The sequence below is a fragment of the Tachypleus tridentatus genome, chromosome 13, assembly GCF_004210375.1.
Source record: "Tachypleus tridentatus isolate NWPU-2018 chromosome 13, ASM421037v1, whole genome shotgun sequence".
Classification (NCBI taxonomy): Eukaryota; Metazoa; Arthropoda; class Merostomata; order Xiphosura; family Limulidae; genus Tachypleus; species Tachypleus tridentatus.
The window spans coordinates 190,113,525-190,129,897 of record NC_134837.1 but is presented as its reverse complement, the minus strand read 5'-3'; the positions used below and the strand labels follow the sequence as shown (position 1 = coordinate 190,129,897).

The 16,373-nt window shown below is 34.5% G+C and overlaps 1 protein-coding gene across 3 annotated transcripts in view; it reads right to left on the bottom strand.

Annotated features, from left to right (window-relative positions):
• LOC143239450 (uncharacterized) overlaps nucleotides 1-16,373 on the bottom strand; it is a 123,809-nt gene that overhangs the window by 12,446 nt on the left and 94,990 nt on the right. For all 3 annotated transcript variants that reach the window (XM_076480522.1, XM_076480523.1, XM_076480524.1), the window contains 10 exons: nucleotides 14,789-14,842; nucleotides 12,210-12,263; nucleotides 10,631-10,684; nucleotides 10,268-10,330; nucleotides 8,216-8,269; nucleotides 7,216-7,260; nucleotides 5,909-5,962; nucleotides 5,032-5,085; nucleotides 3,396-3,458; nucleotides 721-792 (listed from right to left, as the gene is read on the bottom strand). In XM_076480522.1, coding sequence (XP_076336637.1) covers nucleotides 721-792; nucleotides 3,396-3,458; nucleotides 5,032-5,085; nucleotides 5,909-5,962; nucleotides 7,216-7,260; nucleotides 8,216-8,269; nucleotides 10,268-10,330; nucleotides 10,631-10,684; nucleotides 12,210-12,263; nucleotides 14,789-14,842 — 567 coding nt within the window. The remainder of the gene's footprint in view (nucleotides 1-720; nucleotides 793-3,395; nucleotides 3,459-5,031; nucleotides 5,086-5,908; nucleotides 5,963-7,215; nucleotides 7,261-8,215; nucleotides 8,270-10,267; nucleotides 10,331-10,630; nucleotides 10,685-12,209; nucleotides 12,264-14,788; nucleotides 14,843-16,373) is intronic.

The following is a 16,373-nucleotide window of genomic DNA, read 5'->3' as shown; positions in this document are numbered from 1 at the left end:
TATTTTTAGACATTTTTCAGAATCTTTTAAATGTTTAATAGATATTTAAATATCAATTGATGTCTGTGCAAACTGTTAATTGTATGAACTCTAAGAAGGAAAGAAAAACTTTGTTAAAGTTGATTTTTTTAAGTGTTTAAAGAAATTTGAATTAGTCGATCCAAGTTAAGAAACAAGCCTTCAAAAGTGTGTCTACGTTTTGAAGGAAAGATGCTATCTACTAGAAATAAAAAAAGTTGGGATTTATGTCGATGTACATGTTAACGTTAAGTCAGAACGACTCTTACGTATCTGATGTTTGATAACATTAAGAACAGCTGTGATTTCAAGAATTTATTCTAAGTATGTGAACTTGTGTACAAAACTGCTACGTTGTGTATAATGTCCAAGAACCTCACACGTTAGAGGTGTAGGGGACAAAGTGTAATTGAAAGAAACTCTTCAGGTCATGCGTTCCTACATATCTGTCTACAGTCCCTCGCTAGTGCAGCGTTAAGTCTACGGATTTACAACGCTAGAATCAGGGGTTCTATTCCCTTCAGTGAACTTAGCAGGTAGCCCTCTGTGATAATCTTTCGCCATTGTTATCACATACTCACCTAGCTTCTACGCTTTCCATCAAGTGAGTATATTTAGCACAAAACAGTCCCAATAATACAGTACTCTAATTACATTTCTAGACATTATTTCAAAATCCTCCCATGAAGCAATACATCTTACCCGTTCACCAGGTTGACCGTTTATTCCAGGCAGACCAGGCGGTCCTTGGGGTCCAATCGGCCCTGTAGGACCCTAGATGAAGAAAATATTTCAGATCATGAAAACTGTTTTCACATAGAAAAATATTATTTCCATATAAAACAAAAATATGAATTTGGTTAATACAATTATACAGGTCTGGCGAAGACGTACGTATAAATAATTCGAAGTTTTCATACCTTCCGTTAGTATAAGAATTGATCAAAATATAGTGAACATTATTTTCATACAAATTCCTACTTAACGAAATTAAAGTTGTAACTTTCTAAAGGAAATGGAAACCAAAGTACTTTTACTGTCACAGATGTCAAAACATCAAGTTGAAAACTGGCAAAAGAACATTTACAACATGAGGTAGAAAATAACATCAGTTCTTCCTTACTTACGCAAACTGTGTTGTACGTTTTGCACCGAAGTCAAGAGATGACGTTAAAGCTTGCAATGATTAATACAAATAAAACTCACTATAAACATATCAAATTCTGAAGTTTTATGTGTTTTCTTCGTGTCTTTTAGCAGTTTGCTGATAAAGATGATTTATAATTTTTTGGCACATTTAAAAATTCATGTTTTATTACCTTCGTCAATTCAACAAAACCTAGTTATGAGTTTCTGTTTCTTTTTAATGTTTAGGCTTGAATACACATATACATTTCCTTTCATCTTTGTGTCTTAGTTGTTACTAGACGAAACTTCCTTATTTTGTTCGTTTCATGACACTTAACGAACCATAGACATAGTTTCACCGACGTTCTTAGTTTGTACTGATCTAAAAGTTGTCAAAGTGCTTTCAGAGCAGTAAATTCAATAGTAAGATGTATTTAGAAACATTTTAAACTTTTTGTTATTGGTTGAGCCAGCCATGGCCAGGTAAGTAAGGTGCTTGACTATCAGTCTTAGTGTTCGAATCCCAGTCCTACCAAACATGCTCGCCCTTTCAGCAGTGAGGGTATTATAATGTGACGATCAACCTCACTATTTGTTGATAAAAGAGTTAGTAGTGAGTGGTGACGTTTAGCTGCCTCCTCACTTGTCTTTCACTGCTAAATTAGGGACGACAAACACAGATAGTCCTCGTGTAGCTGTGCGCGAAATTCAAAAAGCCAAACTAAACTGTTATTGGTTAGCCCGAAAAGGAATTTACAATAAATAAATGCATTTTGAATAACTTTTTTTTTTTTTCCTTTTCCATCGCAAACTACTGTGGGTGAGGCTTTCATTCAAACTTCGTGGAATGAGATCTAGTAACGAGAAAAGGTCTTGAAAACATGACCCATTAGCAGACAAACTATAGTTGTAATGCTATTATATACAGTTTTCATAGAGATCCCGTATGAAGTGATGTTTTTAATTGACTCTAAATCCAGTAATAATCGTGGAGATTCGAAATCAAGTAAATGTTTTATAATGTGGGCGTAACTTAGTGATACAGCTGGCGAACAAGGTTTCAGGGGTACGATGAGGATGCGCGATAAGAGAGACATTCAATTCCCAAGGTGCTATTGTCTAGTCAGTTCAAAATTATGGAGGATCAAAATCAGGTAAACATTTTATAATGTGGGCGTAAGTTAGTGATAGAGCTGGGTTCGATTAGTAAGATGAGGATGCGTGATAAGAGAGAAAGTCAGTTCCCAAGGTGTATTGCCTCGTCAGTTCAAAATTATGGAGGATCAAAATCAGGTAAACATTTTATAATGTGGGCGTAAGTTAGTGATAGAGCTGGGTTTGATTAGTAAGATGAGGATGCGTGATAAGAGAGAAAGTCAGTTCCCAAGGTGTATTGCCTCGTCAGTTCAAAATTATGGAGGATCAAAATCAGGTAAACATTTTATAATGTGGGCGTAAGTTAGTGATAGAGCTGGGTTCGATTAGTAAGATGAGGATGCGTGATAAGAGAGAAAGTCAGTTCCCAAGGTGTATTGCCTAGTCAGTTCAAAATTATGGAGGATCAAAATCAGGTAAACATTTTATAATGTGGGCGTAAGTTAGTGATAGAGCTGGGTTCGATTAGTAAGATGAGGATGCGTGATAAGAGAGAAAGTCAGTTCCCAAGGTGTATTGCCTCGTCAGTTCAAAATTATGGAGGATCAAAATCAGGTAAACATTTTATAATGTGGGCGTAAGTTAGTGATAGAGCTGGGTTCGATTAGTAAGATGAGGATGCGTGATAAGAGAGAAAGTCAGTTCCCAAGGTGTATTGCCTCGTCAGTTCAAAATTATGGAGGATCAAAATCAGGTAAACATTTTATAATGTGGGCGTAAGTTAGTGATAGAGCTGGGTTCGATTAGTAAGATGAGGATGCGTGATAAGAGAGAAAGTCAGTTCCCAAGGTGTATTGCCTAGTCAGTTCAAAATTATGGAGGATCAAAATCAGGTAAACATTTTATAATGTGGGCGTAAGTTAGTGATAGAGCTGGGTTCGATTAGTAAGATGAGGATGCGTGATAAGAGAGAAAGTCAGTTCCCAAGGTGTATTGCCTAGTCAGTTCAAAATTATGGATGGCATTAGAGAGTCTCATTAGCTTTGGCATAACTACAAAAACACAAATAGAAAATAATTTTTTGTGGTAAAATGTAAAACCCTAAATATTGCGTAGTATATAAAAGAAGCATTTCACTTCCGTCTACAACTTACTACTGTTCCTATTAAGCCTCTTGGCCCTCTCTGTCCAGCTGTTCCAGGATTACCCTGATCACCCTGAGAAAATATTAAATAAAATGTCATATGGATTACGAGTACAGTTTGTTTATTTCTCGTTTTTCTGGCAGTTTTTTTTACAAGTCAGTTACTTAGTTCAGTATGTGAACAACTATTTTTCTCTGTATGTTCAGATACTACATGGGTCATCATGTATAAAGTTGTTTAATCATCTAAACATGAGTTGTGGAAAATGATTTTCAGTTATTCATTTGGACGTCAAAAATGAAACATATTAACACAATTTTTACACGATCTGGATTGGATGCCAAGTTTTACTTAAAGAACTACTAACAGCAGTTACAAATTAGATGTTAAAAGAAGCTGATTTGTGAATCTGTAATGTAATTATAAATATATTGTGATCATAAACACTACTAAACTAAATATATTAAAAACACTAGCTTATAGTAAATACAACTGAAGTATTTCGGAAAGGAGAAAAAATTCGATCGATTTAAAAGGCCCGGCATGGCCAAGCGTGTTAAGGCGTGCGACTCGTAATCTGAGAGTCGCGGGTTCCCATCTCCGTCACGCCAGACATGCTCGCCCTTTCAGCCGTTGGGGCGTTACAATGTTACGATCAATCCCACTATTCGTTGGTAAAAGAGTAGCCCAAGAGTTGGCGGTGGTTGGTGATGACTAGCTGACTTCCCCTAGTCTTACACTGCTAAATTAGGGACGGCTAGCACAGATAGCCCTCGAGTAGCTTTGTGCGAAATTCAAAAACAAACAAACAAATCGATTTAAAAATTATTTTCACACCCAATGTTGTTAATTCATTTACAAGTTATTGTAAGACTCTAATTGTTCAAGATGTTGTCTGGCTAAGTGAAGTTTAATGGTTAATGCGCCAGGTCTGTGAATCTATTACAGAAGAACGTCGTTTTAGGTCGGTGGGCTGCAAAAATAACACTCGAATTATCCGGGCAAGTGAAAGAAACCAAAGAGCCGCCTGTGGGTGCTGTTAACCGGCTGCCTTCCAATTAGTCTGATTTCAAAATTATGCCTAGCTTTGCCCAAAAATAAACAAAAGATATTGCCTATAGGTTAATATTAATTGATAGTAAAATGTAGATAGATAAATTTTATCTGAAAACCTAGTTCGTAGCACGAAGGGTAATTATACTGATATTTTGAGTCTGGAAAAAATCACGGAGGTGAAAAAGAAAATATCCTTCTTTGTTTGCTCTATAGTTCCGCCTCCGTGGGGACGTTATAAAGTTCGATCAATCCCACTATTCGTTGGTAAAGAAATAGCTCAAGAGATGGCGGTGGATGGTAATGACTACCCGCCTTCCCTCAAGTCTTTCAATGCTGAATTAGGGACGGATAGCGCAAATAACTCTCGTGTCTTTGGGCAAAATTCAAATAAACAATCTATGGTTTCGTGAAGGGTAATATAGACAAGTTATGAGAGTCGATTGACAACATTAGGATGAGACGGTTTACAACAATCAGAAGGCCATTATTCAATGGTTTTACACTAAATGCATGCATTACATCTATATCTGTAGTTCTCTAATGTCATCTGTATGGCTAATAAGCTTGGCTTAACTTATTCATTGCTTACCTTTGGTCCTGGTTTACCTATTGGTCCTATTTTTCCAGGATATCCAGACTCACCCTGTTTTAATAATAAACATAAAGGAAAATACCAGTAGTTTCTATATACCAGCACGCGCACAGGAGGTTGTTTACAATAAGTAATATATTAGTACACTGTTGACATTTTATCAGAAATATTACATAAAATTGAACGTACAACGCCTACTTTTTAAAATATAAATATGCATTTTAGGTAACAGGAATGTTTAGATTTATTTGACGATTTTTTCTAAATTAATAAATATTTAAGTATTATTAATTGATGAAACTACACAAGAAACTCGAGTATAAACTCTTAGAAAAAAGTTTCAAATCGTTACGTCAACCACAAGCTTACAGAACTAACTTATTAAATAATAGTTCTTGAAAATACTTTTCCGGTGTATTTGCATAAAACTGAAAAACAACGAACATTGGATAACTTCATAACTATACATCACCACCGAGTGAACAGAACACGAAGCCATTAAAATACAAATTTTTGTCTTTTTTTCATACTTATTTTAGTGTGCATAATTACCGTATTATTCGAGTAACTTATTACGAACTTGGCTTAGAGTTCACATTAATAAATTCATAGTTAATTACAATCTATAAGACCAGTAAGATCTAATACCTCTGTGTATATGAAAAAGTTTCTTTATTTCATAGATAGGTCTTCTAGAGTTTCTTGGAATGTTATTGACTGTTTATGTAGCTTTTAAGTAGTAGAATATTTATTAAGTAGCTTAAAACTGGTAATCAAAAAGAAATCTATAAATCCAGACTAACCATATATTTCAATCAAGATAAAAGATTTTGTATGAAAAACAGAAAAGAAAAAACCAAGAAATGCTTATTACCCGAGGTCCATCTGCACCCCTAGGTCCAGAATCACCTTTAGAACCTTTTGGGCCCTATAGTATTCAGAAAATTGGAAAATATTTGTAAATAAGCTGACAAATATCTTATTTATTCTGTAATCACATCAATATTTAGTTCTGTTATGTTTTTTTTTTCTTTTAGACAATGTGAGAAAAATATAACTGAAAAGTTACGTAAAATAGGGTAGATTAATATCTAAGTTAAATAATACTGTTGCCAGTGCAAAGAAAACAAGTGAGAGGAAACGTTTGTGAAAAATATGTATTAATAATGGAGCTGTAAAACATTTATTACCATTAGATATAATTCTGGCGCTAAGTAATTGTTGAAAAGTACATTGCATATTTTAATTAATAATAATGAATGTTAACATAGAGAAGAAAATTTTGAGAAATATTCCACAAGAGACAGAATAAATGAGTTCAATTAGGCTTAAGTTATGTTAGGCCTACATTATGCTTTGTAACGTAACTTCCAATGCCGTGGCTTATTTATTTCAAATTATTTTCAATAAGACTGTTACTGTTGCGAGTTTTATTTAGGATCGAGGTTGAGCAATATCTGTCGTAGCATTTCAAATATTCTACGCTAGAGACTGAAGATTAAAAAAGATTGAAAATGCTAAAACTTGTTGAAATAAAATAGCCTTTTAAAATAGTTTAAACGTTTTATGTAAAATATGTCCAGTTTAAGAATTTTAACAACATAAAAGTTAACGTTTTAATTTTGATAACTACACATTGATTTGGAATACATTTCTTTTTCTGCATAATGTCTAAAATTAACGAATTGTAATTTCTAAGAAATAACAGAAACTTTTAGCGCACTATATTTTCGCTTGTACCAATATATATATATATATAACTGTGCTACTTTTTCATCAAGTTAGGGCATTTTCTTCTTTTGTAATGCACTAGATGATGACTTTGTTTCTTAATGAATAAATGAATAATTTTGATTTATGTGAAACTGTAAATCATAACTCTGATTTTTTCAATCTGGTGATGTAATAAAGTTTCAGCAGTAGCGTAAAAATGTAAATATTTTGGTATTGGTTTGATGCTACTAATTAATTATCAATGTTGTTTCGGGGTGAAAAGAGCCAGTGTTCTTTCGTTTAGGATGTCTAATTGAATGAAAGCTGCAGTTTTCTTTCACCTCACGTCATAATTACGATAATCGCTGAAAGAACGTTAAAAATAATATCTTCAAATCATGGCTTTCACTTTGTTTTTCCTAAGTATAGCTAAATGTAAAGTTGAAACACTGTTGACTAAGACTATACCTTTTCGCCCTCTTCTCCAGGCAATCCTGGGGGCCCTGGAAACCCCTGTGATAAAAAAAAGATACCAGTAAATTCCAGTTAATAGTGGTTAAGCCTTAATATTTTGATCAACATAGAAAACGTTGGGTTAAAATGTAAACTAATTTAGAATACTTTTATATGCATCTTACTGTTGTCTTTAATTAGAAAGACGAAAAATAAATTGTGAAAAATATCAGGCACGATATTGTGACTATACTTTGGCTTTCATAAAACAAAGTTTTAAATCTTATTCTAATTTTTTATTAATTACTTATTAACCTTACGTAAAACAATATTTTTATTTTCTAATAAAATACATATTTCAATATCAGTTTTATGCTCTGTTTTAAAAGGATTTACAAACGACCATAAACAGCCTTAACTATTAATCTGGTCACTATATACTAACATTTCACATTTAACTCTATTAATAATCTATCGAAACTGTAATTGTCTAAGTAGGTTACACTTTATTTTGTACACAAATATTATTAGTCGACTGTCCCCACCTAGAAGTATATAATTTGAATATATTTCAGATATAATTATGACGTGCAATTTGTTTCTATAAAAAAAAAAAAAAACGTAGTTTCATTTTCAATTTTCACATCTCCAGTAGCTTGAAATATTTTACAGAAAATGTGTGTTTCAGTTATTTATTCGCATATGCTTGTTCTTATCTACATAAATTATATATATATTTTAAACTGAAGGCATAATACAGTTAATAAGTCCTTTTAACGCTACAGAGGACTGGTAGCAGGGATTACTCTTCATGTTAAAAAACACTCGATTTATTTTCAATAAAAGCTATATTTTAAAATAATTTACTCAATAAAACACATATTAAAGCCCAAACTTCATATATTATCGCGGCTATCAACAAAGTTCATTGTTGGCTGGTTTATAAAAAATGATTATGTATTTAACTGTCGCTTCAATCTGTACACATAAGTGAAAGGAAAATAAGAATACAGACCTGTTGTCCTGAAGGTCCAGGTGGCCCTGGAGGCCCTGCAACGCCAGGTTCTCCCTAGTTGAAAATATATTTCATTATTTATAACGTATCCAATATATATAAAGTTTATACAGCTAAAATATTTACAAGTACTGGCTCTTTATGAAAGTGCATCATGTTAAAAGTTCGATGGATTTTTGTATATTTTACTGACGTCGATGACCGTGGGTATTCGTGCGTCAGTAAATACACTTCTATGGTACTGAGTATGTCGTCATAAGAAGCGTGGAGATAAAAATGAATGTATTAATATCGAAGAGGAAAGATCACCACTTATATATTGTTTGAAGGTATGAACAAAGCTACAAAATGGGCTTCTGCACTTTGCCTATCACGGGCATCGAAACCCGGATTCTAACGTCCCAAGTCCGCAGACGTACAGCTGTGTCACTGATGGCCTTGCATGGCCAGGTGGGTTAAGGCGTTCGACTCGTAAGCTGAGAGTCACGGGTTCGAATCCAGGTTGCACCAAATATGCTCGCCTTTTCAGCCGTGGGGGCGTCATAATGTGATTATCAATCCCACTATTCGTTGGTAAAAGAGTAGCCCAAGAGTTGGCAGTGGTCGGTGATGACTTTCCTCTTGTCTGACACTACTAATTTAGGGACGGCTAACGCGGATAGCCCTCGTGTAGCTTTACGCGAAATTCAAAAACAAAACACAAAACAACTGTGCCACTGGAGGGACTCATGTAGTTATAAAACAGATCTAAACTACGTAAAAACATTGATACTTTAATTGATAAATATCGGCCAATTGCTTAACACAACTTATAACTTTTTTAATGATATTAAATGAAGCATTTTTGTTTAAAATAAGGAAAAAAATCCCCTAGCGGGATCAGCTGAAGACTGCATTAGCTCAGGTAGGTTTACGATTGGTATGATACCAGTTCCCCAATGGTACAGCAGTAAGTTTATGGACTTGTAACACTAAAATCTGGGTTCGATTCCTCGCTACAGACGCAGCATATTGCCCAATATGACTCTGATATAAAACAAACAACTTATCAAACCTTATTACTGCTTAGTCAGGAAACCTTTATGATAACGAGCCTTCAAACAGTGTGTGTTTCAAAAGTGTTGCTTGTACCTCATGAAACGCGAGCATTGATACTTAAATTATATAAGTTCATATTCGAATAATATATTGTATATTATGCTGTAACGTATACTAAAGCACGTGGAATTTTGTTACAGTTTCTAACGGTTTACGGTTGTTAAATGATTATTTGAAAATTAAATATGAAGTCCATTTCTCATATATATCGTAAAAATGACCCTTGAGTTGGGATAGATTAACTTTCATTTATTTTAACGGTAAACACAATTTTAGTATCGTAATAATTAGTATTTTATTTTCAAATTGTTGTTGTTTTAGCGAAATGATTTTTCTGCGCTTTATCCACTGCAGAGAATCGAACCATGGATTATAGTGTAACTCCATTTTCAAACCGTGGAATCTTTTTCAAATTATCCGTAGATATATAATATTCGTAGTCACCTGACGTATGTCTGGAAAGTTCGTAATTAAAAGGCAATATACGACCCATTACGTAGCGTATTGATTTCAAGTTCCATATTGCGAGTCCGGGTGACTCAAGAGAAAAAAGAAAACGCGCTCCATACTTTGGATCCGTGGATGCATTATAAGTGGGACGCTCGAATTCCATTATTTCAAGAACTGGTCTTTTTAAAATTAAGGACTGACTGCTAGTTCAGACAGTCACGTGCAGCTTTGCGTGAAACTAAACGAGAAAATCAAAATTTGTTATTGAGCCGTGTATGGTATGTCGTAATAAAGTCTGAAAAATGTTTTGAAATTTACATTATTAACCCTCATGTGTAGTGTGTCTTAGAATTGTTTATTAAGGTTTAGTATTGGATGCCATGTCCTGAGAATGCTTTTGACTGTCATGTATAATAATAATTCATTTTTAGCAATATGTAATATAAGCAATGACATGTGATAGGACGTTTAACAGTTTCTATATTGATGTATTACATAACATACCTGAGACCCAGGAATGCCTGGTTCACCCGGCTCCCCTGGTGGCCCTGAGCGAACAACACTTCCCTGAAAGTGGTTTTAAAATATGGGATCAGCAATCTGCGCAATACTCTAAGTATATTTAATTATTATTGGATAATTCTGATACTTAAAACTTTAAATAAGAAATATAAAAATAGTTTATACAATAACAATGAACTGTAATGATGATCAAACGTAGCAAAACAATCAAAAGTAATACATTCAAAATAAATACAAAGTTGTGTACCTCAAGAACTATCAGGTTTATAAGAAAAGCTAAATAGTGGAGATAAAAATTTGATGCATGTACGTATGGGTTCGTACAACCTTTTATCTTTCACTTACATTTTCACCACTTGTAATAATCGTCCCGGGTTTCCCTGGTTCACCTCTGTCGCCCTTGATGGGGAAAAAAAGTTAAATGATCAGACAAGAACACTAGTTTAAGACTGATATAAACATAAGAGAGAAAGTAGTAAAAGATTAAGCTAAATCAACTCCTGAGATAAAACATTTCAGGACTTTTGAGCACTGCTAAAGATTGTAAAACTAAAAATCAGTCTATTGAGAATATTTTTTTCCTATTTTCTGTTTAAACGCATCGTCATAGATTTATCGTTAAAATATTTTGGACAGACATACTTTAGTGACGAAATTGTAAACCAGTTTCACTGTTTAAAGTCATATATGTAGTTTAATGTCATCAAACTTTGGTAAACTACTCCAGTCACCTACAGAATGCTTACCTTTGGTAAACTACTCCATTTACCTACAGAATGATTACCTTCGGTAAACTACTCCAGTCATTTACAGAATGATTACCTTTGGCAAACTGCTCCAGTCACCTACAGAATGATTACCTTTGACAAACTGCTCCAGTCACCTACAGAATGATTACCTTCGGTAAACTACTCCAGTCACCTACAGAATGATTACCTTTGGTAAACTACTCCAGTCACCTACAGAATGATTACCTTTGGCAAACTGCTCCAGTCACCTACAGAATGATTACCTTCGGTAAACTACTCCAGTCACCTACAGAATGATTACCTTTGGTAAACTACTCCAGTCACCTACAGAATCATTACCTTTGGCAAACTACTCCAGTCACCTACAGAATGATTACCTTTGGCAAACTACTCCAGTCACCTACAGAATGTTTACCTTTGGCAAACTTCTCCAGTCACCTACAGAATGATTACCTTCGGTAAACTACTCCAGTCACCTACAGAATGATTACCTTCGGTAAACTACTCCAGTCACCTACAGAATGATTACCTTTGGTAAACTACTCCAGTCACCTACAGAATGATTACCTTTGGCAAACTACTCCAGTCACCTACAGAATGTTTACCTTTGGCAAACTTCTCCAGTCACCTACAGAATGATTACCTTCGGTAAACTACTCCAGTCACCTACAGAATGATTACCTTTGGTAAACTACTCCAGTCACTTACAGAATGATTACCTTTGGTAAACTACTCCAGTCACCTACAGAATGATTACCTTTGGCAAACTACTCCAGTCACCTACAGAATGTTTACCTTTGGCAAACTACTCCATTTACCTACAGAATGATTACCTTCGGTAAACTACTCCAGTCATTTACAGAATGATTACCTTTGGCAAACTACTCCAGTCACCTACAGAATGTTTACCTTTGGTAAACTACTCCAGTCACCTACAGAATGATTACCTTTGGTAAACTACTCCAGTCACCTACAGAATGATTACCTTCGGTAAACTACTCCAGTCACCTACAGAATGATTACCTTCGGTAAACTACTCCAGTCACCTACAGAATGTTTACCTTTGGTAAACTACTCCAGTCACCTACAGAATGTTTACCTTTGGTAAACTACTCCAGTCACCTACAGAATGTTTACCTTTGGTAAACTACTCCAGTCACCTACAGAATGTTTACCTTTTCTCCTTTTTCTCCCTGTGATCCAGTAATTCCGTCATTTCCTGGTATACCCTGTTATAATATTTAAAATGTATTTAGCCAGAGCTAATATTTTGTACTTAAATGCATCTTATAAACACAGAAAAGCTGTAAGCATTCCAATATGCAACAATACTGAAATTATTTGTCTATGATCAACTGAATAACTTGTTTCAAGTATACTCACCAAAGAGTGCGTGCTCGAAACGTTACGAAATGACTTTTGGTTTTGTTGTATATATATATATATATTCTACTTTAAAGCAATGTTCCTATTAAAATATTTCTCCTTTGATTTCTGAAATAAATAAAATTCTAATTTTTTTCAGAACGAAAAATGATGAAATAATTCACCTTGCCTTGAATTGGCGCCATCTACCCGTTGTATAACTGAATAAATACTACATTTCCAAATAAATACTAAAAGTGCCAAAATTTGTTGAAAACTTTTCCAATGAAAAACATAATCCTAATTAAACCTTCTGCGGGTAACGTATGCTAATTATTACAGTAAAAACAAAATGTAATATCCTAGTCACTTTTGATTTGCTAAATCTATTTAAAATTACAACAGTTAAAGTCTAACGTTTTGAGGAGGACAATACATTAAATATCTTCTTATGTGCATTTTATTTCATACCAAATTTCGCATTCTATGGGACAAAGATTTAAATTCCCGTCCCACCAAATATGCTCGCCCTTTCAGCCGTGGGGGCGTTATAATATGATGGCCAATCCCACTATTTGTTGATAAAATAGTAGCCCAAGAGTTGGTGGTGATGACTACCTACCTTTCCTCTAATCTTTTACTGCTAAATTCGATATGTCTATCGCAGATAGCTCTAGTGTAGCTTTGTGCAAAATTCCGAACAAACTAAAACTCGGGTTGTAAAATCCTTACCATTTCTGTTTCGCTTTAGACATTAAATGAAAGTTATTCTTGTAAGATATACTTATATGTTAAGTAACTTTTGCGTAGAAAACTGGGTGTCAGCGACTGACATCTTTTAAATCTTGGGGATGAATGTATTGCGTTTTTTTTAACCCATGGGGACTACCTACGAGGTAAAACAAATCTGTTGTGTCTTTTTCAAAAATTATTACTTCGTTCGCTACAAAATAAGTATGTTTATATTTCAATTTATATGAGATTTTACTGAAAATAATTTGTAAAATTCAGAACAATGTTTTTTTTTTCTATTCAAGATAAAAATTACGCCATTTTTCTTCCTTTATATCAAACCCTTTGGACCAACTGTGTCCATCGCAGGGAATGTACCACTAACCTACTGGAGGACTAAAGAAATTCAAACATTTGTCAATAACTTCAACTCTAGACGTAGTTTTTAATAGTTATTAGATATATGCATATGAGTCCTACAAGTTCTCTTTTAATTAATCCTTCAGTCTTGACGACAAGTATTCGTGATTTTTGAGTCAGTTTCCATCTGTATTGGAATCTTATTCTGATTTCCTAATTACTTCGAAAAATATTTAAATTACATTAATTTGTTTCTGAATTTCGCGCAAAGCTATACGAGGGCTATCTGCGCTAGCCTTCCTTAATTTAATAGTGTAAGACTAGAGAGAAGGCAGCTAGTCATCAACACCCACCGCCAACTCTTGGGATACTCTTTTACCAACGAATAATGGGATTGACCGTACATTATAACGCCCCCATGGCTGAAAGGGCGAGCATGTTTGGTGTGACAGGGATTCGAATCCGTGACCTGCATAAATAGTTCCTTGATTAGCTTTGTTTTTCATAGCTAAACAAACATATTTTGATCTTAAACTTGAGTCATGTGGGTGTAGAGTACCTATATTTGAAAGATATATTATCATTAATTTGTTAATTCATGCAAAGCGTTTGTAAAGAACGACTCAGTGTAGTTTACAGGCTCTAAGAGTGAATCCTATTTCACTGAAAAACATGCAGTTAATTCTGAAATACTTTAAATAGCAAATAAAAGAAAACATGGATAAAACTACCATTGAGTGACTTTTCAGGGACAGAATAAGTTAAGATGACCTTAAAGTTACGCATAAAAAATTATCGTACATCATTGACATGCAAGATTTATCTACTTGTCCAATGTTAGTTGAAGTATACTCAACTACTAAAAGAACAAATAATTTAGTGAAATTATCAATTATATTGAAACTGGCAGAGAAACATGTAGTTTAGATCTATCTTTTGTCTCTCACAAGTCACTGCCCTTCAGAGTAGGACTATCTTTCAAAACTAGATTTTATCAGCTGAGCTGAACAATTAAAGACAAAATATTCTTTGAAATGCTAGTTAAGTATACAATTTAGCACTTTAAAAGTTATTGTTTCTAAACGTTCAAAGCTATAGAAAACTATAATTTAAAAGGCCTTAAATCGGCGGCGAAAGAGGAATATGAAAAAAAAATGCAATTAACGTGAATTTATGGATTTGTCCGCATTATGTTTGATTATTCTGGACTTTGTGAGAGAACTAGTAAACTTCTAAACATATAATATTCATACTCTTCAAAATATGTTATTTTATTTTAATATTAACACAAACTTACCGGTTTTCCCTGAGGACCTTCCAGTCCAGGAGGTCCTGGAAGGCCTGTAGGTCCCTGATATTGAAATAAAGAAGTTACGTTACGATAAACAACACTTTCATAACAGAAGTCACTATCCTAACAGGTATTAAAATACAAATAATACTATAAGAAGGTGTGTACTTTAATACACGTATACACGGTGAAGTATTCAGTGAACTATTACGTAAATTAATATATCTTTACAGTTTCTTTGTGTACATTATTTTAAATGTTATTTTGCTTTTAATCAGAAATTCAAGAAAAGACATCACTAATCATTTCCAAATGTTCATGTTTACCCTTTTATCAAATACACGATACAAAAGTAACCTAAAACTGTGGTAAAAGCTCAGTGACTTATCCGAAACAATAAAGATGCGAAGTTCTCAAAATTATTTTGTTTAAATAAAAAAATACAGAAAGGGTGTAGTAGTGTAATAAAACTAATCTGAAAACATTAGAAAAGTCACACAGCAAGCTAATACATTTAACTAAAGCTAACCAGTGGCACAGTGGCATGTCTGCGGACTTACAACGCTAGATTTGGGGTTTTGATACCCGTGGCGGGCAGAGCACAGCCCATAGTGTAGTTTTGTGCTTAATTACAAACAAATAAAACATTTCACTAACTAGGTCTAGTAAATTAGTTTTACACGTGTTATTTGTAAAAACTCGACAGTCTTTCTATATCTATCTATTTTAAGTAAATTTAGTCAGTAAGGTTTTACTATCATTGTTAATTATTTTTATTATTCATAATGTTAGTGTTCTCACAGTGGTTTTAAGAATTTGCATGCCTTGATTATATGTAAAGATAAGGTTTGGTTAATTTTGAATTTTGCGCAAAACTACACGAGAGCTATCTGCGCTAGCTGTCCCTAATTTAACAGTGTAAGACTAGAGGGAAGGCGGCTAGTCATCACCACTCACTGTCAACTGTTAGACTGCCAATGAATAATGGGATTGGCCGTAACGTTATAACGCCCCCACATCTGAAAGGGCGAGCATGTTTGGTGTGACGGGGATTCGAACCCGCGACCCTCGGATTACGACTCGAGTGCCTAAACCACCTGGCCATGCCTGGCCGTAAAGATAAAAAAATTATGAATAAAGGTAGCTTTGGTCTTATTCCACACGACGTTCTCCGATAAAAGATAGAAATGATTTTGTTCAAGTAATGATTGTTTTGTTTGTTTGTTTTTTTGAATTTCGCACAAAGCTACTCGAGGGCTATCTGTGCTAGCCGTCCCTAATTTTGCAGTGTAAGACTAGAGGGAAGGCAGCTAGTCATCACCACCCACCACAAACTCTTGGGCTACTCTTTTACCAACGAATAGTGGGATTGATCGTAACATTGTAACGCCCCCACGGCTGAAAGGGCGAGCATGTTTGGCGTGACGGAGATGCAAACCCGCGACCCGCGGATTACGAGTCGCACGCCTTAACGCGCTTGGCCATGCCGGGCCATTCAATTAATGAAATGGCAAAACATTATTAATTAACATGTGTAGAGCCGGACGTGGACTGATGGTTAGCGTGAAGATCGGGAGGCCCAAGATTACAC